The sequence below is a fragment of the Rhinatrema bivittatum genome, chromosome 5 (genome assembly GCF_901001135.1).
Source record: "Rhinatrema bivittatum chromosome 5, aRhiBiv1.1, whole genome shotgun sequence".
NCBI lineage: Eukaryota > Metazoa > Chordata > Amphibia > Gymnophiona > Rhinatrematidae > Rhinatrema > Rhinatrema bivittatum.
The window spans coordinates 29,295,589-29,319,632 of record NC_042619.1 but is presented as its reverse complement, the minus strand read 5'-3'; the positions used below and the strand labels follow the sequence as shown (position 1 = coordinate 29,319,632).

General features: G+C 41.3%; 1 protein-coding gene across 4 annotated transcripts in view; it reads left to right on the top strand.

The window, feature by feature from the left end:
* PAK1 (p21 (RAC1) activated kinase 1) overlaps positions 1-24,044 on the top strand; it is a 205,146-nt gene that overhangs the window by 99,712 nt on the left and 81,390 nt on the right. For all 4 annotated transcript variants that reach the window (XM_029602178.1, XM_029602181.1, XM_029602179.1 and 1 more), the window contains 2 exons: positions 16,563-16,776; positions 22,288-22,388. In XM_029602178.1, the coding sequence (XP_029458038.1) occupies positions 16,581-16,776; positions 22,288-22,388 (297 nt within the window). In that variant the 5' untranslated portion in view covers positions 16,563-16,580. The remainder of the gene's footprint in view (positions 1-16,562; positions 16,777-22,287; positions 22,389-24,044) is intronic.

Below are 24,044 nucleotides of genomic sequence, written 5' to 3'. Positions count from 1 at the left end.
CCCTCACCGATTGAGAGAGGGACAATCTTCCACTGCTGCCATTGCTGCCCAGGCTTATCAGTACATTCAAGCCCGGATGGGAACGGCAGCAGCGTTAGTGGAAGCTGGCAACTGCGGCTGGGCCTTTTCTTCTTCCTGCACCTGCCCCCCCTGGCCTGGAACAGTGATGTGTAGTGGGGTGCACGGGAAGAAGACAGAGCCATGGTGCACGCAAAAGTAGCAGCGGCAGCAGCAGCCCCGAGCAATAGTGTGGGCTCAAAGCAAAATCAGAAGCAGCCAGAAATCTGCATAGGAGACAACAGAATTAGCCTCACGTGGCCGATGGGTTTCTTCATTATTAGCCTGCGGGGGCTAGAAGAGGAGGCTGCAGCTACCATTTGTGCTCGGGTGGGGGGGGGGGGGGTGCAGGAAAAGAGAGCCAGCTAACCTATCTGTAAGTGAGAGAATGTATGTGTGATTGAGAGTGTGTATGTGTAACTGTGAGTGAGAGCCTGTGTGAAAGTGAGAGCATTTGCTTGAGATCATCTATGTAAGTGTGTGTTAGAGAGAGCATGTGTGTGATTGAGAGAAACTGGTCAGAGAGGTGATTGTGTGTGTGTGTATAGGAGAGACAATGGAAGTGACTGGTCAGGGAGATGACTGGAGTGTGTGTGTGATTGAGAGAAAGTGCTTATGGGAATGAGAAGCCTGTGCATGTGGAGAGAGCATGGGAGTGAGAAGCCTGTGTGTGGGTGTAAATGAGAGAGATACTGTTCGGGAAGGTGACTGGGGTGTGTGTGAGAGACTGGTCAGGAGATGATTGGTGTGTGAGACACAAACTGGTATGTGAGTGTGACTGGTATGTGCTAGAGAAAGTGATTATGGGAATAAGAAGCCTGTGCATGTGGCGAGAGCTAGCATAGGAGTGAGAAACCTGGGTGTATGAGACACAGCATGGGAGTGAGAAGCCTGTATATGTAAGATAGAACATGGGAGTGGGAAGCCTGTGTGTGTGTATGCATGAGAGAGAGACTGATCGGGAAGGTGACGTGTGTGTGTGTGTGTGTGTGTGTGTGTGTGTGTGTGTGTGTGTGTGTGTAAAAGACTGGTCGGGAGATGATTGATGTGTGTGAGATACAGAAACTGGTCATGGGGGTGTGACTGGTATGTGTGTGTGTGAGAGAGACAGACTGGACATGGGCCCTAAGGAAGAGGACCATGAGTACAGAGCTTCAGCAACTACTATTGCTTCTGGTATGTGCTACTGGCCTGCATGGAAGAGGAGTAGGAGAGCTGCTGGAGGAGGGGGGGAGGGGGGGTTAGTAAAGGTGGCTTTTTAAGTTTATTTTTCTTGATTGACTGCCATTTTAATTACTGAATATTATGTGATGTGTCTGTTTTTGAAATGTTTTATTGGTGTTTGGAGAATTTTAAATTTTTATGAGTTTAATTTTTGGATATTCTGTTCATAGCTGTTAAACATTTATTCCACTTATTAGTATAGTTATACAATTATTTCTATGTTGGGGGCTATAGCTGCTTGGCTATTTCTGTTTTCCTAATAGGAGGTGTATTGGTGTTTAGGGCCTGATTTAATATTTGTAGACTTTCCTTTTCATAGGTAGGGTTGTTACTGTTTGAGTGCATGCCATAATACAGATGTAACTTTGTGCGGATTAGTTTGTGTGCATTATTGCAGATCCTGGGAGTGTTAGGTCGATTCTGTGTATGTGACCGAGGTGAGGTATTTTACTAGCATGTAAGTGTTTGTATCTGTCTTATTTGTTGTATTTTCTCAAGAGGACATGCATTTGTGATAAACTGCTGTCTTTTCCTAAGTAGGGCTATTGAGCCTGGTAGTAGGAGTTTGTGTTGCTTTTACTGAGATGACACTAGAACCAGAATATCTTTTTTTTTTTTTTTTTTGTAAGGTGAATTGTACGGAGAATGTCATAATTCTGATTTACATCCATAATTGTGGGTTGGGGGGTTTCTTGTGGATGCAAACTATACTTCTGATTTACATCCATAATTGTGGGTCGGGGGGGTTCTTGTGGATGCAAACTATACTTTTACAGTTAGCCCTATGATGGTCATGTGTTCTGTGAGAATAATCTGTCAGGTGTGTCCCGACAGAAAAAAGGTTGAGAACCACTGGTTTACAGTATATCTCACTGATTATTCTGACATGGTGAATAATCAAATGTGGATAAATATCCAAAACACTCCTCAAACTGAGAGAAGACACAAGAAACATGATTCTAATAGCTCCCTATTAGCCATATCAGATATCGTTTTCATGGCTCCAACATCTAGCAGTTGCTGAACCTATAAAGGTGGAAATATTTCCAAGCCTGATCACACAGAGCAACCCATCCCTTCTCCATCCCATGTTTTCAACTCACTGTTACAGCTTGGCTGTTGAAAGTGCAGTAATAAGTGAACTCTGGAATTTGTTTTTAAGTGCTATAGCAGCATATCAGTGTTGGCCCAATGTCCCAACATCCTCTAGTCACCAGATTCGAGGAAGGGTCTACATCACTTACATCTTCCAGCAAGAAATCCTCCTACACCATGGACCTGATAGTGCGAGCTATACTTTTAAAATAAATAAACCTGACTGTTTAGCTCATGAAGCTACCTTTTTGAACTGTTCGCATTGCTCCTTCTATGTGACAGGGGCCGACCAATGGCACCGGTTGCCCCTGTCACACGGTAAGGGCAAAGCGCCACCGGTGCCATTTTGATTAGTGGCAGCCCGAGAGGGAGAGATCGCTCTTGGGACCCCGCTGGACCACCAGGACTTTTAGTAAGTCTTGGGGGGGGGGGGGGAATTGGGATGGTGGTGGTTGTACTTAAGTAAATTTGAAGGGTTGGTTTTGGAGGGGGTTTTTTTTAATAAATTCGGGAAAAACAAATTTTTCCCGAATTTTGGAAAAAATCCTTTTCGAGATTCGGGTCTCCCAAACACGAGTTAGGCAGTTTCATTGAAATTGCCTAATTCGTTCTAAACGAATGCACATCCCTAGTAATGATATGCAGACATAAGAGAATATGCACAGGACTGCTTCTACAGCCAAGTCTATAAGCATAACATATCAAACAGCACTGTTAGAATTTTGAAGAAGTCTCATCACCCACTAAAAATGTTGCTAGCTGTAAATCTTTTATGGGTTATCATAAGGCTTGGGGATATCTGCATGGAGTGGCAGTTACTATCCTTAAGATAAACATGGAAGAAACCTGCATGGCAGATACTACCAAAAGAAGCTTGCTGGGCTGACTGGATGGGCCAATTGGTTCTTTTCTGCCATTATTACAGTAGTAGCAATTACAGATGTGAATCGTGTCCTCGATCGTCTTAACGATCGATTTCGGCTGGGAGGGGGAGGGAATCGTATCGTCGCCGTTTGGGTGTTTAGAGTATCGTGAAAATCGTTAAAATCGTGAACCGGCACACTAAAACCCACCCCCGACCCTTTAAATTAAATCCCCCACCCTCCCGAACCCCCCCAAATGCCTTAAATTACCTGGGGGTCCAGCGGCGGTCCGTAGCTAAATCGGGGGAAGGGGGAGGGCAGGAAAACCGGCACACTAAAACACCCTAAAACCCACTCCCGAACCCCCCCCAAATGCCTTAAATTACCTGGGGGTCCAGCGGCGGTCCGGAACGGCCTCCTGCAATTGAATCGTGTTGTCTTCAGCCGGCGCCATTCTGTGCCGCCATTTTGCAAAATGGCGGCGCAAAATGGCGGCGGCCATAGACCAACACGATTCGACTGCAGGAGGTCGTTCCGGACCCCCGCTGGACTTTTGGCAAGTCTTGTGGGGGTCAGGAGGCGCCGGCAGGAGTCAGGAGGCGCCGGCAGGAGATAGACTGCAGGAGGTCGTTCAGCGGAGGTCCGGAACCCCCGCTGAACGACCTCCTGCAGTCGATCTCCTGCCGGCACCATTTTCCGTACGGAAAACGATTCACGGCAGGAAATCGCTCCCGGACCCCCGCTGGACCCCCAGGGACTTTTGGCCAGCTTGGGGGGGCCTCCTGACCCCCACAAGACTTGTCAAAAGTCCAGCGGGGGTCCGGAACGACCTCCTGCAGTCGAATCGTGTTGGTCTATGGCCGCCGCCATTTTGCAAAATGGCGGCGCAGAATGGCGCCGGCTGAAGACAACATGATTCAATTGCAGGAGGCCGTTCCAGACTGCCGCTAGACCCCCAGGTAATTTAAGGCATTGGGGGGGGGGGGTTCGGGAGGGTGGGGGATTTAATTTAAAGGGTCGGGGGTGGGTTTTAGGGGGTTTTAGTGTGCCGGTTTTCCTGCCCTCCCCCTTCCCCCGATTTACGATTTTTTGACGATAAATCGGGGGAATTGGTATTGTATCGTGGCCCTAACAATTTTTGACGATTTAAAATATATCAGACGATATTTTAAATCGTCAAAAAACGATTCACATCCCTAGTAGCAATATCAGCAGCAGCTTTCACACAGAGTGAACAAACTGCAGGCTTTAATAGCTCACTCTCTATATATGTAGATATATAAAAAGAGTAGTACTTCAGACTTGCCCAAAATTCCTACCAAAGGTAATCTCTCAATTTAAACCAATTCTACTGCCATGTTTTTCCCCTGAACCACATTCGACTAAAGGTGAACAAGTTTTGCATGCCCTAGATTGTATTTATTTATTTATGGCTTTTATATAACGACTTTCTTGATACAGATCAAATCAACTCAGTTTACATCGAACGAAGCAGAACTATAACCAACCATATAACAAGAGACAATTTGAAGGAGCATAAAAGTTACAATCTAACAAGGTTGCCTTAACTGGGAGAAGGAAAAAAAGAGGGGTATCTTACTTAGATCTAAGACGTACAGTAAATCAGGGAGTGTCAGTCACCAAGCATTCGTTTTCCACATGATCTGACAGCATTTATTTAGGTTTTATATATCGTCATTCCATGTGGAAATCACTAGTTCATAATTGGTGTACAGGTTTGACATTCATAAATAGTGAAAACTGAGGTATGCATACATAAGGTAGTAAACTATAGAGACAAGTTCAATTAAGGAAAGTCATGACTGGGCAATGTTCTTATCCTTATATTAAAGAAGGCCTCCACCACCTTATCAAAGTTAACGTGCTCCAGGTTAGACCTACAACTTCGTTGGCATGTCTTTGCTCTGCTTTTACTGAGGAAACTTGTAAAGCGGCAGCTTGGTCCTCTGTCCAGGCAAGATAGTCATTTCAGCCAAGCAGTACTTAAACTTATTTGACTATATTGCTTTTCTCCCTGCAGCCTCCTCATTCCAGGTTGTGATGCCTTATTGCCAGGTCAAGAAAAGCAATTTCTATCGCAGCTCTTAGCTTAAGAATCCACCCTTCTGTGACTGACATCATACCTGCTTGTCCACAGAAAGAGCAAAGTTGCTTACCTGTAACAGGTATTCTCTGTAGACTACCACAATTCAGCCATACAGTCTCACTCTCCTCCCCATAGAGTAGAAGCTTGGACTGTAAGGGACTGAGAGAGCTTGTGGGTCAGCAGCTGCTTGGGAATACATAATGCTCAAAAGCCAGTTAACATAGCTGGTTTAAAAAAAGAGAAGTCCATAAACCTATTAATCAGGTAGATTTATTTATTTATTTATTTAAGGATTTTTATATACCGCGGTTTGTTAGCAAACATCACCTCGGTTTACAGAGAACATTAAATTAGCAACAAGCTTTACAATCAAAATTAAATTATAGCGAAACAAGTTTGTAAACAATAATAATGTAACTTATACATTAGGTTAATACACGATAAAACTCAACAATACATCCAAGTATGTGTAGGGTACTGGAGGATCAAAAATATCAGTATAGAAATAGCAGTTCAATTATGACAAAATTGAGGGTAACTCATACTAATTAGTGATTTCTTAAATTCAAGATTAAAAGACTGATTATTACTATTATTAGTCAGTATAATTTGAAATAAATGTTACCAAAATGAGTGTTAAGTGTTGTTGGCAAATAAACTGAATGAAGGAAAGGGAAATTATTCTATACAATGTCATGATATGATATAAGAAATAACATGGAAAGAGTTCACAAATTGTATGCTTTTTTGAAAAGCCACGTTTTAAAATTCTGTTTAAACTTCTTGTGGCATGGCTCTTGGCGTAGATCTGTAGGTAGTTTATTCCAGTGATTAATTCCTGCAATCGAAAATGCTCGTTCTCTGGTTGCGACATGTTTTATTTGTTTATGTTTAGGTGTAGTTAGTTTCGCCAGGTGCATTTTTCTAATAGGTCGGACTGAAGTATGGAATATAAAACATTCAGAGAACCAATTCATGTCTGGATTGTATAATGATTTATGTATAAGGGTGAGGACTTTGAATATTATTCTAAATCCGATTGGAAGCCAATGTAGGCATTGAAGAGCTGGAGTAATGTGTTCGTGGCGGTGTGTATTCATGAGGAGTCACGCAGCTGCATTCTGTAGCATCTGCAGTGGCTGTATTGCATTTTTTGGTAGACCTAGTAAAATAGTTACAGTAGTCTAGTTTAGCTAATATAGTAGCTTGTAATACAGTCCGGAAGTCATTTGGGTGTAGAAGTGGTTTTATCCTTTTCAGTGTATGAAACTTATTGAAACCATTTTTTATGGTGGAGGTGATAAATTTTTTCAGTGTAAAATTATTGTCAATTATTACACCAAGGCTGCGTACTTGTTGTATAGAGTGTGTCAGATAGAGGTTGTTGCGTAGGGTTAGTAAAGTTGTTGTTTTGTGGCGATATGATGAGAAGTTCAGTTTTGTTGGTATTTATTGCCAATGAGTTTTCCGTTAGAAGATTTTCAATTTCCATCAGTGCAGACTTCCATGTTTTGAGTGCGTTGGGAAGAGAGTCCTTGATAGGTATAAGGATCTGCACATCATCTGCATAAATAAAGTGTGGTAGACCCAGTTTCATCAACAGTTGGCAGAGGGGAGTGAGATAGATATTAAAAAGCATGGAAGAAAGAGAGGATCCTTGTGGTACTCCCTGCAATAGATTTTTGGGTTTGGATTCATAATGTCCAATTTTTACACTGTATTTTCTGTCGTTAAGAAAAGATTTGAGCCAACATAGAGCAGTGCCGGTGATGCCAATTTGAGAGAGGCGGGTTAAAAGGATACTGTGGTTGACTGTGTCAAATGCCGAAGAAATATCCAGAAGGGCGAGTATATATGAATGACCAGTGTCCAAAGCTTTCAGAATAGTATCTGAGAGTGTTAGGAGAAGTGTTTCAGTACTATGGTGCTTTCGGAATCCATATTGGAATGAGGAGAGTAGATGATTTTCATCAAGGAAATCAGTGAGTTGTTTGTTGATCACTTTCTCTAATATTTTAGACAGAAAAGGTAGATTCGATACAGGGCGAAAATTTGCTGCTTCAGTTGGGTTTAAATCATGTTTCTTTAATATTGGTTTGATTATGGCGTGTTTGCGTTGTACAGGTACAATTCCAGAGGTAATGGATTTGTTGAGAATCTTAGTTATATGTTTTGAGATTCTAGAAGGGATGGCAAGGAGGGTTTTTGTAGGCATGATGTCAAATGGGTGTGTTGCTGGTTTGGTTTTTCTAAGAATCCCTTCAATTTCTAATATCGTGGTAGGTTCAAATTTTGTAAGTGCTGCAAGGCAGGGACTGTTTAGATTTGTATTGTGTGTGGGTAGTTTATGTGTAGTATTAATAGATGGTGGTGTATTGTTTATAGAGAAGTTAGACAGGGGTGAGGTAGAGATGCGGTTCATAATAGTATTGATTTTGTCCTGAAAGAAGGTAGCAAGTGTTTCGCATCTGTTTCTGTCCTCATTACCTGAGTTAAAGTTAGCTGGGGGAGTGATGATGGAAGCAACATATTGGAAAAGTGCTCGCGGATTGAATTGGTATTGGTGGATCTTCAAGGCGTAATAGTTTTTTTTTGATTCATCTGTCTTATTCCTGTTTTGGGGAAAGCCATTACTTATCCCTGGATGTTGGTAGCATGGGCTTTCTGTACTATTTGGGATTTTGCCAGGTACTTATGACCTGGATTGGCCACTCATGGGAACAGAGTACTGGGTTAGATGGTCCCTCTGTCTGACCTAGGATGGCAATTCTTACATAGACGTCTAGGTCTTTCTGAACTCTGAGAGCATGTTTCACATTGGTACCATCCAATCACATCACCCACTTGTATCGCTGAATTGTCCTCCTTTATACAGACACACCTGTTACAGGTAAACACCTTTGCCTTTTTAAAAAATTGATACTTCAGTAACAGAACAAATTATGCAAACGTTAACATCAGCTTTTCTGCACTGGGTTTTATACTCCGAAACTTACCAATTGTCATCAGCTTTGAAACTGTTCATTTTAGGAGGAAATGAGTTTGATACAGTTTTCTAACTTTTAAAAAGAATACTCTAAGTCTGTAATGTATTAAGTAGTTAGAAATAAGGATAGCAAAAGAAACTGGCACAATAGTTTTCTGTAGCTGAGCTCTATTGAATTCTGCATTTGCATGAAACTACTGTGAGCGGTGGGATGGTAAATACAAAATCTAACTACAATTTAAGTGATAAAATATGAAACTGAACTGAAATGCAGCAGCTAATTTTACCTGACCTACATAGCCATCTGGCATGCTGACTTTAGTCATGCTTCAGTTCTTGTACCTGCAGAGTTTCCTTTCTATTTCCGTGCAAATAGACTAACCGTATTCCTCTGCAATCAAAATTTCTTCCAATAATCAGCACTGTTTTATGGCCTTCAGTACTTGAAAATCAGAAAACATGGAGTAATAGTTTTCAGCCTTTGTTTAGGAATATGAAAAAAAAATGTAAACTGATCTTTTTAGTTTATTGCTTCCTTCAGAAGAAAACAATTTTCACTTGGATAGTATGAGTTTTACATCGGCACTTCTCTGGCTAAACATTCAAGGACACCTCTTCTATCCCTGCCTTCTCTATCAGGGACTGCCCTACAACCAAAGAGGTTGATTTTAAGAGCGTTGCTCATGTGAAATTGCCCACATACACACGCATGTGGGCTGCACGTAAGCAACTCAGATTTTAGAAAGCCGCAAAGTACTCGCGTATACCCATGCGCATGTCAAAAATAAGAGGGCAGAGAAGGGCAAGGCATGGGTGGCACCTGAGTGTTCCAGCGCAGGGCCAACAGTTATACTCATAACTCTGTATTTTAAAATCGGGAACTGAGGCGTGTGTCGGCTTAGCTGTGTAACTTTGCTGCTGTTCCAGATGAGGAGCAAGTCTGGAGATCTTGAGTTTAGGGCTTACCAGGACCAGGGGGGGGTCTGGTTCAACTTGGAGGTCGTGCAGGATGAAGAACCAGAGGGGCCTTGAAGACCAATATTAACTGGGCAAACTAGTGGACTAATTGGGGAAAAACTGGGTTCTCACTTTCCCGAGTATATTTTAAAATCCGCATGTAAAAGCTGGCAAAGCCCTAGGAAAGATAACACAAAATGTTTTCTTGAGCAATCTCTTAAAATTAGGCGCATATTTACACACAGGAGGTGCATTTTAAAACGTGCATGCACTATTTAAGATTGCAAACTCAAATATAAAGTGTCCGTGTATTTTTTTTACTCAATGGTATATTGAATACTTCGGGAAGAAAATTCTCCTGCGTTATATACTGCTTATAATAACAAAACTTATAAACAACAATTTTTAAAGGGGGAAGTGGAATGTTTCATAAAATTTTCAGGCATTACTGGCTTGTAATGCCTTTCAACTGGTTTAATCATAAACTTTCCACCTCCGACCTTATTTGATTTTTTTTAAATTTATAGAGTTCGCTGTAAAATCTCTGGGAGATTGATTCCTATAGTTGCATGTCTAAATTGTAATGATAATACCGACTTATATAAAAAAACATTTTTAAAAGTCCACCCGACAAGGCCTTGTTTCTGACCGTGTCACGGTCTTTCTTCAGGGGATGTCAATGGACTTAATGAATAGTCTGAATTACTTATCTGAAGACGGGTTACTGAAGACTCTCGCTGGTGATTAGACTGCTCCTGTGTTCTCCATGCTGTAGCTTCCGTGAATCGATGTCCGTTCAAACACTATATAGGCTGATGAGCTCTTGAATCTAAGAGCTGTAGACGGGAGCCATAAGATTGCGGCATATCTCCACTCGCATGCCAATACTCGCGTTGATGGGAGTATGCATGCTTGGGTTAAAATTATCCTGTTAGGATTCAGTATGAAGTCTGGGAATTCGCGATCTCAACCTTACAGTGGAAAGAACCTTCTTTATTGACAGCAGATATTCCAACTTCACAACTACTTTGACAAACATAACTTTGCTACCATACACGCACTAATAACCAGCCGCCTAGATTTCTGCAGTTCTCTGTTCCACAGCATCTCGCAATGTAATCTCAAACTTCTTACAAAGTACAGCTGCAAGAATCCTGGTAGGGGTCAAAGCAAATGACGACAAAAGACTAATCTTAAGTCAACTGCCCAAGATACTTTTTGCTCTGTCTTCTTGCCTCCACCCCAATAAAGAACTTTGTTACTCTCAAATGGCTTTCCTATTCTCTTCCCATCTAGTTTCTACCAGGTTAACTTGCACCTGATTCTGTGCATTCAGTTGCTGTGCCCCAAAACTATGAAACAAGATACTACTATCCCTATACCTTGAGACATTGTACTTATCTTTGGGGAAAAATATTAAGGCTTTGCTGTTCAGCCAGACCTCTTCCTAAATTAAAAAAAAACAACTCATAAAATCTGTGATGGAGACCTCCATGTATAATTTGACTAATGAACTGGGTTATCACACAGTATCATCAATCTTGACAACTATAATAAAGCCCGTGACCGACTCCCTTCTATTATATCTTTATATCCTCCTCCAGACTATGCCCCCCCCCCCTTTGTGTTTCCCTATCATACTTGTAAACTATGGTACTAATGTAATGGGAAATTCATTATAAATTTAATTGTAAATCCACTTTGACAGCAGCTTGGTAAAAGTGAGATGTCAAATGTTTGTAGCTAGAGGTAAATGTACTTTTTGAGCAGAGAATTAGGGGCCATCAGGCTTCTAGGAATGGCCATCCGAGTGAGGCTGGACTCTGCTGGGACTCTGCAGAACACATCTTGGGTCTCATGAAGAGGCATCCTGCAGCAGGAGTGGGATGCTCCTGAAGGGGTGAATCAGTGGGGCTTGCCCCCTTTGGGTGAATGGGAGACTGGGTGATAGAATGTTTCCTGAGTTGATTGCTTTTTAAGTGGGCTGTTGGTATTTTTAGTTTTTTCAGTTAGCAGTGCAGATGATTGGGCTTTGCAGAATTTGTTTTAAGTTTAATATGTGGGTTGCTGGGTGGGAGTGTAAGTTAATTTTTTTTTCTTGTGGGGAAGGTTAGGCATACATGTTTGGATATTTTAACCTTTTAGTTTGTAATGCAGCTTGACTGTAGTACTGATTTATATATACTGCAGTGTTTTCCAACAGGTGTGCCATGGCACATTGGTGTACTGTTGGACCTGATCAGGCGTGCTATAGAAAAGTCGCCACTGTCTGGATCCAGACCAGCACCAGAGCCCTGCTTTCAACGCCTTGCAGTAACTAGAGACACTAGTGGTTCTCAAACATGCAGGAGCTCCTTTCTGAACACGTGTAGTCTTGCAACTCCCTATTCTTTAACTGCCATGTGATCTCTGGAAAGGGAGCATTAACAGGCAGCATACAGGCCATGGACAGTTGGGCCCAGCTTTGTGCAATGTACACAGCACTTCTTACCTCTACCAAGTCCTTCCATCGTAGCTCTTCTCCCCAAGCTCAATGAGATGGGAAGCGTGCGCTGAGCACTGATTTATAACTTACTCCGTGCTGGGAGCAGCAGCAGAGGTGGAGCTCTGGCAGCCACATGTGCCAAGCCAGCTACCCATAGAACCCAATTTTCTGCCTTCTCCTGCATTTGTTATAGAGGGAGTTGGAGCCTAGGAAAGGGGAGGTCTACTTACATTGAGTAACTGAGGGGATGGGGTAGAGGGAGGCATCATCCAAGCATGGTAAGGAACTGAATGTAGGGAGAAGCAGGAGGAGGCAGCGAGTTGCTGTGGGTGGAGGAGCATCTCAAAGATGAAGATCAGTGTTTCCCAACCTGATCAGATGTGCCACAGAAAAGTTACTGCCACCTGATGCTCAAATGCAGGCCAGTTCCTGGGCTCTGCTCTTAGCTTCTCACAACATTAACATCCACCACTGGTGTCTCTTGAATTTGTAGGAGCTCCTTTCTGAGACCTTGTGTAATCATGCATGTCTCTTCCCCCCTGTCTACATCATGAGCCCTGGAGTAGGCATGGATTGTTGGGGGCCCCCTTCTGAGTTGCCTCCTTTGAATCCTTCCTGCCTCTGTCCTATCTCCAGGCTGAGTGAGATGGGGAGAGTATGAATTGGCTTTGATTTATTCTTGTGTTGGGAGCAGCAGCAGTGAAGGAGCTCTGGTAGCCACATGTGGCACCCCAGGTAACTAACTGAGCTGGCTGCACCACACTTTTCCTGTATCCTGCACTTGTTTATAAAGAGAGCGGATCCATTATGATGGGTTTGTGTCTCCGTGCCCCCCTCATCCTTTGTTCTAAAATTTGGAAGAGACTGGTGGAGCTTTTAGTGCTTTCCTAGTTCTTCTTTTGGCCATGAGACCTCTGCATGGAGGTTGGTATGCCATGCATTATTGTTAATGTATGTGTGCCAAGGACGTGAAAAGATTGGGAAGCACTGCCATACATGCTCTGTATTCATGTCCTCTCACATCTTCCTCTCATTATCTTCATAGTGAGCTACAGCTTGTTAGCAAAACTCATTAGTGTTTAAAGTTAAATGATGTATCAATGCATACGTGCAAGATTTCTCTATAGACTTGGATTAATTGATGCATTCTCCATGTGCCATAGATTTTCACATAAAATCTCTAGAACTTTCACTACTGTACTCAGTTTTTGTTTAAATGGCAAATTCCCACATAGTCGAAATTTCACATTAATAAGTCTGCCTGTAGATCTGAAACACTCAGATTATACAAGCTTCACATGAATCAGCTCACAGTAACTTTAAGTCTCTGGTATTCTTTGCAATTAAAATAATGCAAATCAAAAATTAGAATATAGCCTGTTAGCCAGGAAAACTGTACATACAACTCAATATCTCATCCTGGTATTTGTTTCTCTTTCTGCACATATAATCGCCAAGTCTCCATTTTTGTTTTCTGAAAGAGAATCTGTAAACTTGTATTATTTTTCAGGCCCCTTAAATGTGTAGTGTAGTATTCAGTGTCTTTTGTCCTTGCTGGATAGAACATTCTAGACCTTGCTTACACATTTCTTGGTTGCTCTTGCCTTGGCAGACTTTTCTTTCCTTCCTAAGGTACTGCTACTCATATCTTCAATTATTGGAAATTCTGAAAAAGTTAAGGTATGTCAAGATACACGAGATGAGTGATTTATATTTTTTGTATGCTCATGTCTCTCAATATTTTTTGTATACTCGTGTCTCTCAATCTCAGTAGTTTGGCAGAAATGTCTCCTTATATTTTACTGAATCATTGCCTCCCAATCCCTCTGGAATCCTCCATTTTTCAAATTGTTCTCAGACCCCTATATTCATCTTCAAAGTCTCTTTTCAGACTTTGGTAAACTCTTGCACCTCTACCAATTTTAAGATGATTCAGTTAAAGAACAAGATTTCAATTCTGCAAGGTCTAAATATGAGCTGAATACCCAATCAAACCTGGCTTTTGACCCTCTTTACCTTGATGAGGTTGGCAGGTAAAGCATTAATGCATACATAGAAACATAGAAATGACGGCAGAAGACGACCAATCGGTCCATCCAGTCTGCCCAGCAAGACCATACAAAGCAGATGAAAGTATTCTCGAATAATGAGCCCTTATAATGCAGCATATGCAACCTGTATTGTTTTGTCATTGGCCATTAGTGCAACAATTCATCTTAAGCATAGGTGTCTTGTCATGCTCTGGCAGCTTTACAGCAAGGGCTGGTGTGATTTCACAGTGGCGGCCTCATATACTCAGTTATAATTCCTGGATTCATCCCACTTCTGTCTGCTTTGTTTGGAATTCTTTATGTACTGATTGACTGGAATGAGCCGTCTTGTGCCAGTGCAATATTGATAACATGCTCTACTGTCTCTCTCACATTGTATCCTTGTCACAAGTCAGTGACCGGGTCTGCAGCAGAATTCAGATGCATAGGAATCTGACAGGAGCTGCAGTGTGAATACTTCTGCTATGGTCCTTGGAAGAGGACTGAGATGACAATCTTATTTCATATATAGGCCACCTGAGCTGGGGTTTAACAAGACTTCCTAGGGATGTGCATTCTTTTTTAAACAAATGTGCAGTCTGACTTTAATGGGGACATTTTTATTTTAAGTCTAAAACTAATCAGCAATGCCTCTGAAAAACCAAAAAAATATACACCCTTCCATCCTTTCTCAAAATGAAATTCAGCCAAAAAAAGCACCGGAAATGAAAGAACCAAAATTATTTTGCCTGCACGTCTCTAGCCAGTCCCCGGCTTTACAGTGAGTGAATGCGTTTGACCATTGGGTTCACTACAAACTTGACCACACTTTGTACTATATTCTTATTTTTTTTTTTTAATAAAGGCGCTTAACATCACAAGCATTGATTTAGTTAAAATTTTGTATTTAGTTTTGCAGTTTGCTACAATATGTATTTAAGTGCATTGCATATTTGCTAAAATATTTAATGTTTACCAGTAGAGGCAGTATTCAGTTATAGCAACCTGATAATAGTGGTCCACTAGTACATAATGAAAGACCAGTGTTCCTCAGTAGCTATCCTAAGTCTGTTGTATCGTGTTATTCAAAGACTGATGCTGGCATTGTACTGCATACACTTTTTAACTGTTTTGGCTGTAGAGAATGCTATACAGAAAAGGACATACTTTTGTACCAAACACATACAGGATTTGTGCTAATTAACCCATTTTTTGCACCAATACTATTATAAACTGAAAGCTGGGGGGGTCATCTATTGGTTATAGCATATGCAGAACTCCTGAGATATTAATTCAGTACTTTTTGGCCTGTAACCTTAGGCAAGCCACTTCATCTGTGTATGTCTCAATGCATACAAATATTGACTGGGTGATTGGAGAGTTTCTCCTTCCCTTAATGTCCATGCACCAGTACTGTGCTGCATGCCATCCACACCAAAGATGATGATGGATTTATTCCTTCACTACTGAAATAAGGGAAGGCAGAAGATCAATTGGAATCTGTGGTATTGGTCAGACTAGGTAGGCCGTGTCGATCTTATCTTCCATCATATTCTTTATTTATTTATTTTATTTATTTATTTGAAGCTTTTATATACCGAGGTTTAGCACATGCCTTCACCCCGGTTTACATTGGAACGAAACAATGATACATAGAACAATTTGAGAAACAAAAGTATATGCAACTAGCATATGGAGAAGGAAGTAACAGGAATAACTAAAAAATAATTTAATTCAAATAACGAAAAAGAAAATAGAAACGAAAAACGAGGAAGGTATGTACAAACTCGTGCTCTGAATACAAGAAAGTCTGAATGGGAAAAGTAGGAAATGAGGGGGGGATGGGGTAGGTAATGGAAGGAGGAAGGGGTAGGTAAGCGGAGAAGAGAAGAGGGGAGAAGGATGGGAAGCATGAGGCATCACAATTGTGGATTGCTTAAATCATCATTGAAAGTCTGGCTGAAGATCCAGGTTTTCAGTTCTTTTTTGAATGATTTATTTTCGATGATAGTGGTGAGGTAGCATGGTAGGGCGTTCCAGAGTTTAGGCCCCGCTATGGAGAGAGCTCTATTTCTGGTGTTAGTAAGCTTAGCCATGGGATATGTGGGTATTTCGAGTAGACGTTTTTCAGAAGTTCTGGTGTTCCGTTGAGGTTTGTGGGGGTGGAACATTTTACTGACTGCGGAGTTAACTGAATTGTGTAAAGCGTCATGGATGATCGTCAGGGTTTTGTATTCAATTCTTTGAATGATTGGTAGCCAGTGTAGGCTTTTTAGTATTGGGGTGATGTGATCCGATTTTTTATTTCCGGTCAGTACTCTTGCAGCGGCATTCTGCAGTAACTGCAGCGGTTTTAAGGTGGATTTGGGGAGACCTAATAACATTGAGTTGCAGTAGTCTAAGCTGCTGAAGATCAGGGATTGTAGAACTGTTCGGAATTCCTGATGTTTCTATGTAAATTGTAAAATGCTCTGCAGTATTTTTACATGAAAGGTGATGCATTCATTCAAATGATTTAATAATAAACTCGGCACACGCAAATTCATTTCAGGGTATATTGGTGCATTGTGGTCTGCAAGAGGAACCGTACTGTTGCAGAAGTGTCCAGTTCACATCACTTGTAGGACAACAGGGGAGCTTTATCAGCGTGATATTCCTGTACGCTGGGAGTAAGAGCTGATATTGGCACATACAGTAGACTTACAAATTCTAGGTAAATGTAGAAAAACTAACCTTTTTTTTTCCTTTCTGCTCTTAGTAACCGCCAGTTTTGCTAATGTCTGATAAAGGCATGGAAGTTGAAGACAAGCCTCCAGCTCCTCCAATGAGAAACACCAGCACATTCATCGGAGCGGGCATTAAGGACTCTGGGACTTTAAATCATGGTTCAAAGCCACTGCCTCCTAACCCTGAAGAAAAGAAGAAAAAGGACCGCTCTATCCGATCTCTGTTGCCAGGCACAGGAGATAAAGGTATGGGACTGATATTTCACTTTAGATGGATGAATCATTTCATCCGTGTTCTGCAGTGCCTAAAATCTGTTTCTCCAGGACCTGGATCAGCCACGCAAGTGGTGATGTCATCTGACAGCACCAAGACGGAAAAGCATGTGCAGGTATTTCTCTGCAGAAACTGCCATGCCAATCTCTACAGTCTTTAATTTTTTCTTCTGCACGTGCAAAAGTGTTTTTAAGGGTCTCTTCATGCTACTTAGCTTTTTCTCTGCAGGGCTTTTGTATTTATTTTTTTAACTTTTGTCCGGTTAATTTCTTTATATTTTGTTCAAGTCTCCTTAAAAGTTAAATTAATTTCTTTTCCTTCAGACTTTAATTTGATTTAGTGTTGGTCCTCTTCAAAATGGCAAATAAGCCGGGGTTCAAGAGATGTCCGTTGGTTTTTCAAGTTGACTGCCAGTTCACCAGGAGCGATGTCTCCAGTGCCACTGGTTTTCCCATGACATGCCCAGTTGCAATACCTGTGCTTGCCATAACCCCAAAGGCCAGAAAGTCAAGAAACTGCACCTCAATAGTTTCTAAAACTTCTCCTTAGGCTGATACCTCAGCAATTAAAATAAAGCATTCTTTGGTGCGGAGTCCGTCATGTAAATCCAAAAAGATGTCGTTCTCTCTTTATTTGTGCCATAACTCTGAGAGGTCTTGACATAGGTGCCAAAAGGCCTCCAAAAACAGTGACCATCCAGCTCCTCGGCACCAAAATGTAATTACCCATATCTACAGGTTTGTCCTTGGTGCAGAGAGGTTCAGCATGTAGGGCAGATGACACTGAATCCCAGCCAATAAAACTATCTGAATCCACTAGGGACAGAATTGTACTTCACCTTTTTTTTTTTTTATCATTTCTAATATGGATTTGTATTGTAAACTGCTATAATTTCCAGTGAACGACAGTTACTTCAGACATGGCTTAGACTTGTTAGGAAACAGCTACCAGTCATTCTGGGTTTGGAAAATGCCTATGTCACCAGTATCAGAATGAGGAGCAGCCCACACTTTTAACATTTGCATTGCAAACTGCCTAGTATAAACATATTCATTACTCTAGGTCTTGTGTACACATTCAGATAGGAGCATATTGCATCTTTCAATCTCTCAGCAGCAGTCCGGCTGTCCAGTCCAAGGTCCCCACACTCTGGGGCTAGCAGCACATGCAGGGAGTTAACTATTCCCACAGTTTAGCTGGAAACAGTTCTGCAGTGTTTATAAAGACAGGAAACATTTATTCCCTGTATGTTCCCAAATCAGTCCAGACTCCTGGGGTTTATTCATTCCTGCCAGCAGATGGAGACAGAGAAAAGCCTCGCTGACACTGCTTGAAAAGCCCTGGTGCCACCTGTAGTAGCTCAGTATTTCTCTGTCTCTAGCAGATGTGTGGTGCATAAACCTGCAGTACTTCTTTACCCTTGCTTTGTTTTTTTTTTTTTTTTTTAGGATTTTTCAGGTGAGCCTTCCTCCCAGGGGACTGGTTCCTTTGGGAACCATTCTCTGTTTGGTTAAGGTGGACCTGTTGAGGTCCAAATTGTTCCGTGGGGTGTAAATCTGGTGGTCTAGATCCCTCCCCTCATGAGGCCGGCCGTGCTGCTTTTCAGCCCTGTTCCTTTTCTTTCAGGGGTTTCTCTCCTTATTATTCAGTGTAGCTGATTTTTGCTGGACAGCTCCTTTCAGCTCTAGGAGAGAAACTTTCCTGCTCTTGTTGTTAAAGTTAAAAATTAAAAAAAAAAAACAAAACAAAACAGGAAGAAGCAGGCTGAAGGGTAAGGCTCGGGGGACGACTCCCCCCTCCCCCCCCCCCTCCCCCTCCCAATCCATTCGTGCTGATTTTCTTTTGTTTTTTGTTTTTTTTAGCTTTTGCACTTTATTTTCTCACGGCTTGGTTTGCGGCTCGGCTTGCCGCACGTGTGGGGCAGTCTCTGTGCGTCTGTCAGGCAGGCCTTTGCTCACAGTGCGAATCATTTTAGTAAAATTTGGGAGGTTTTGAAATTATATCGTGGGAGTGGTTTAGCCATTGAGAGTTGTATAATACATTTTTTTTTTTTTTTTATAAAGAGGCATTAAAGAATTGTGGAAAGATATGAGTAGAGTTGTGTATGTATGGCTCCCAGTTGAATAAGTGGTGATCCACTGAGATGACAAGTTTGAATCCCCTGATGAAACCTTGGGTGAAACGGGAGTCTCTTGTCGGGAAAAGAATAAGATGAGGAATCATTTGGGAGGAGAAAGGCTATAAGGAGTGTACCACTTGGATGTGGAGGAATTGTGGTTGAGAATAATTTTGCACTTATGGGAGTGTTTGTAATATTTTTGATAAATGTTTAAAATATATTGTAGTTATAGCAAATAGAAAAATGTATATTGTATTTGTATGTAAAGTATGAGTGAGTTTTGTGATTAATATGTATATGATTTGTATATTTTATTGTGGTAAACGTATGTGAAAACTTTAAAAAATATTGTTTGATACAAATCTTGTTATTCGTACAAACAGGTATGTGATATGTTATTCATGAATGAGTATACCTGTGTTAACCCTATGATATATATGTATTCTTGCCTAAAACGTTGAGGTATGACTCCCATCAGAGTTTAAGTATTTTGTGCCAGCTCTCCAAGAAACTGAAGAATGTGGTAAGCACCTTAGATCAACCTATGAAGCATGTGATACTTCCAAGACATCAATAGTCATTGGAGCAAGAAGATTAACTAGGCTTAGAACTCCAAGCTGCTTAGATAATCATGAAAAACTTGCTGATATCTTATGTAGGGGGGATAATGTCTTTGGAGAAAAGGTGAAAGAAATAATAGTCGTTATTAAAGATCCTTGTACTACTCTGTACTATCAACAGAAGAACAGTTTGTCCAAAAAGCCCCAGTACTACAAAAGGCCGTACTTCTATTCAGAGAGATCCACTTTAACCTTACCAGCAACCCCTGCAACTGCCCAGGCAGTGTGTTGGAGCATTGCCAGATCTTTGCGGCTCTCTCAAAAGAAACCAAACCAGAATTTTTTACTTTACCGTTGGACAGAATTCCCAGTTAGTCTTGGATAGTTTTTCCAGTGGGGAAAGCCTTCCAATGTTTCATTTCCACATGTTCGTTTGATAGGATTGAGTATTAAAGATCATACAGCAGGAATACAATTTAAATTTCAGATCTTCTCCAAACAATCCTCCAATGAGGAACCCTCTAGTTGTAGTTCAAACTATACTTCTGCAGCAGAGCTATCAACCCTCCTTTTGGCCATTGTAATTGAGTCTGTTCCATCGCAGGAGATCACAGATGACTTATTCCTCCATTGGGGAACTCTGATCATCAACCTGTTTGCATTGGAGGTCAACTGGAAAGTCAAGTCTATTTTGTTCCATGAGTCCAAACAGTTACAAATCCAGCCTCAGTGCTTTCATGGTAAACTGGAGCTTCTGTCAATTCTATGCCTACCTTCCAATTCTGCTTATTGTGAAGGCTAGACAGAAGATTCTCCAGGACAAGGAAAAGGTTATTTTCAAAGCCCTGGCTTGGCCGTGTCAAGCATGGTACCCATAAGTCCTCAGTCTGTTGGTTTAGCCCCAAAATGGATCGGATGCTATCTTGGACTCTCAACACCAGGAGGATGGAAAATTCTGTCACCTGAATCTTCCATTCTGGCCCTCATAGCGTGGATGTTGAGTGCACAGTAGTATCCTCCTTGCGCCTTCCCTTGCTGTGGAGGAAATTCTAATTTTATCTAGAAAATCTTCCATGAGGAGGTCCTACAATTTCAAATAAAGGTTCTCTGCATAATATATGACCAGTCATCTGGCCTCATATTATATTCTCAGGGACCACCTTCAATATATCTTCTTCTCATCAAGCCTCAGCACTTCAGTCGAGATGCATTTCTGTACCATTGCAGCTTCTTACCAGCAGGTGGTTGGAGCTCCTCTTCCTCCACCCTTTAGCTTCAAAGTTCATGAAGGAACTGTAGCAATTCAATTCTCTATTCAGTAAATCTCCAGTAACATGAGACTTCAGTGTGATCCTGGCTCAGCCTATAAAACCTCTCAAATTGGTGGAGCTGAAGTTCCTTACCTGGAAGTTGGTGGTCTTTGTAGCCATCACATCTGTTCAAAACGTCAGTGCATTATAGGCATTGGTTTCTTATTTGCCGTAGCTCCAGTTTTTTCACTATATTCTAAGTTGCTTCTGAAAGTGGTATCTTGTGTTCCATATCAACCTGTCAGTTGTGCTGCCTACATTCTTTCCAAGACTGTATGAATGCAAAGGAGAATGGGCTCTTCACTCCTCTGACCGTAAGGTCCCTAGCATAATATCTCAATGATTCAACTTCGCTGTCAAGATTCTCAAGTATTTGTACTTTGATCCTAACAGATTGGGAAGGGCAGTGGCCAAAAGAGCTATTTCTAGTTGGCTAGCGGACTGTATAGCTTATTGTAACACATTACTAGATGCTGACTTGCTTACAGGTTATGCATTCTGTCCAGGCTTATGAAGTACAAGTTATAGATACTTCAGTAACTCATCTTAGGGCCACTTCATTTGAAGATATCTACAAAGTTGCTACTTGGTTTTTTTTTTTTTTTTACACGTTCATGTCCCATTACTGTCTGGACCTCATGTCCAAGGAGACCTTTTTTGTGCAAGTAGTTCTGCGCAGACTGTTCACTCAGTAGTCCACTTGCCATTGGTGGTGTCTGGATTATCTGTTAAGGTGTTACTCCACAAGGCACCCTCTAGCTTGGGATTCGCCACTGGTTTAATCCTGCTTGTTGATGGCGCAAAGTTGCTTACCTGTAACCAGTGTTCTCCATAGACAACAGGATAAATCAACCATGCATTTATCACCAGTCTGGCACCCTGGAGAGTTGACTACTCATCTTACTCTCTGGATATGACTGAGGAGCTCACAAGGCAGCAGCCAGGCACAGAACTTTTATGTGTGTTCTGACTTCTGAGCTCTGAGAGCTGGGTCTGTGTCTGCACAGATATTCACTTGTCATGGTTAACTTCTCCTGCTTTCTATGGAGAACCCTTGTTTAAAGGTAAGGAACTTTGCTTTCTCAGGTGGGACCTATATTTATGGGGGAATTAGTGGACCGCTAGCACTGAACGTGGAATTTTGCATTTTGCATTTATCAGCTAATACAGGGAGTCCAGAGACAGTTAACTAAATGTTCTTATTAAAGTGTGTGAATGTAAAGAGGTCAACATAGTCACGCTGTTCTTTCACAGCATGAAATTAGCATCTTGCATCACCTGTATCACATTATAGCAGACTGGGATTTAAATTCAAAGGTTGCAGCTGTTCTCAAGCCCCAGGTGTAATGCTGCCCACTCACTTGTGAAGCTGTTACCTAATTGTTAGAATTGAATCCTTATTCTTACATTTGTGATCTCGGTATCAAAAGAAATGTGCACTAAATTCCTGTTACTTACCTCCTTTCATAATTTACCTTTTTTTTCCCCTAATAGCCAATAAAAAGAAAGAAAAGGAACGCCCAGAAATTTCACTTCCTTCAGACTTCGAACACACAATTCATGTTGGTTTTGATGCGGTGACAGGAGAATTCACGGTAAGAAAAACTGAAATCTATAATATAAAAAGTAGGGATGTGGTTATGTGGTATTATGTTGTCCAGTAGCACTTTAAAAAGTAGTAGTAGTAATAGTATTAGTAACCCTGCACAAAAACAGGAATCTCTCAAATATTTAATCTTAAAACAACGTAGTCCTATACAGAATGTCTGCTCCATGGAGTTTACCGTCCAGTCAAGACAAACGTGTACAATATAATTAACTGCCTTATGGTTCGATTCCCAGAAACTGCAACTTATAAGTGTTCAGAGATGGTTGAGTCTTAAAGAAATATTTCTCAGAAAGTTGACAACCTATTTAAGGCCAAAACATGGTCATATAAAATTTTGTTGCAGTCACTCTCAACTAAAATCTCATTGGCAGGCCAGCTCAGGGGCTCGGCCGTGCTATGCACTGCCATGTCGAGGAGCTGGGATTCAATGCCAGGGTAGGACTCTGCTCCCTGGGTCAGTTGAGACCGAGATGCTGCAGAGACAGCATGTCACAGCTCTTTGGCGATGGAGTTTGTCATTGTACAACAGCAGCACCTAGAGCTGACTGCAGGGTTCCATTAGGATTCCTGGTGCTTGGGCTTTGCTTAGATCAGTGGGAGGAGATATAATTAAAAAAATAATAAAAAATCCATGCATAGCTGTGCTTGAAGGCTCATGGTGCCAGATCCTGGCCTTTATTCTTGTTGAGCTGGAAGAAACAGCTAAGCCAAACACAATCTCATTGAGTTGATATACAGTCCCTTTACCTTCTTTTATCCTCATGGTTTGGTCAAAACAGAGAAACTGATGGCAGAGAGTAAATAACTGATTCACATTTAGAACAGGTAAATATGAATCCGTTATTTACTCTTTCGATAAGACTTGGGGGTACTCCATGAAGTTAACAATGTCACACTTTAAATCAAACACAAAAGGAGTTGATGGAGACAGACAGACATCCTCACACCTTGCCAGATAGTTTTCTTGTACAGTTATGGCATTCAAAAAACAAGAGGCTTCCATCTGTTCCATTATCTGGAAAATCTTCTGTTCAAAAACTGTCACCTAGTGACTTTTCTTGTACAGGGCCCCGTTTCAGTTTCCCTGTCAGAAGCTGCGGTGGAAGGAAGGCTTGAGCAAATTTAAATTTGATACAAGAGCTATCTTTATGATCTCTCGCATTAAGAATTTTGTTCAATACTGGCGTTCCAGGTTCACTTGGTCTACCATCATTGACTTCTCTTACTTCCTGAAGAAGTCTTAAGGCAAAATGAAGGTCCTTTGTCAAGGGGAGATCCATTTTGTATAAAGTTCAGCCGTCATTGATGTAACCTCACTCATAGCAGTGTGATACTTATCTGGACGTTTTATAAAGCTACGTTGGATTAGACCATAAGGTTGAAGTTTTCAAGCTCCCATCCCTTCACACGGTTTGCTATTGTGCCAGCTCACAAATATATTTATAAGGGCTTTGTCTGGTAGTAATACTTGTGGGATACATTCTCAATCTATTAGTAAGCCAGCACATTCTAGATAATTCTGTATTATAATTATTTTTAATGGCATTTCAAATTATTTTTGAATTTTTCATTTGTAATTGATGTAATAAGTTAGAATAAAGTGGTTTGTTTTGGTTTTTGTTTTTTTTTAAACATTTAATAA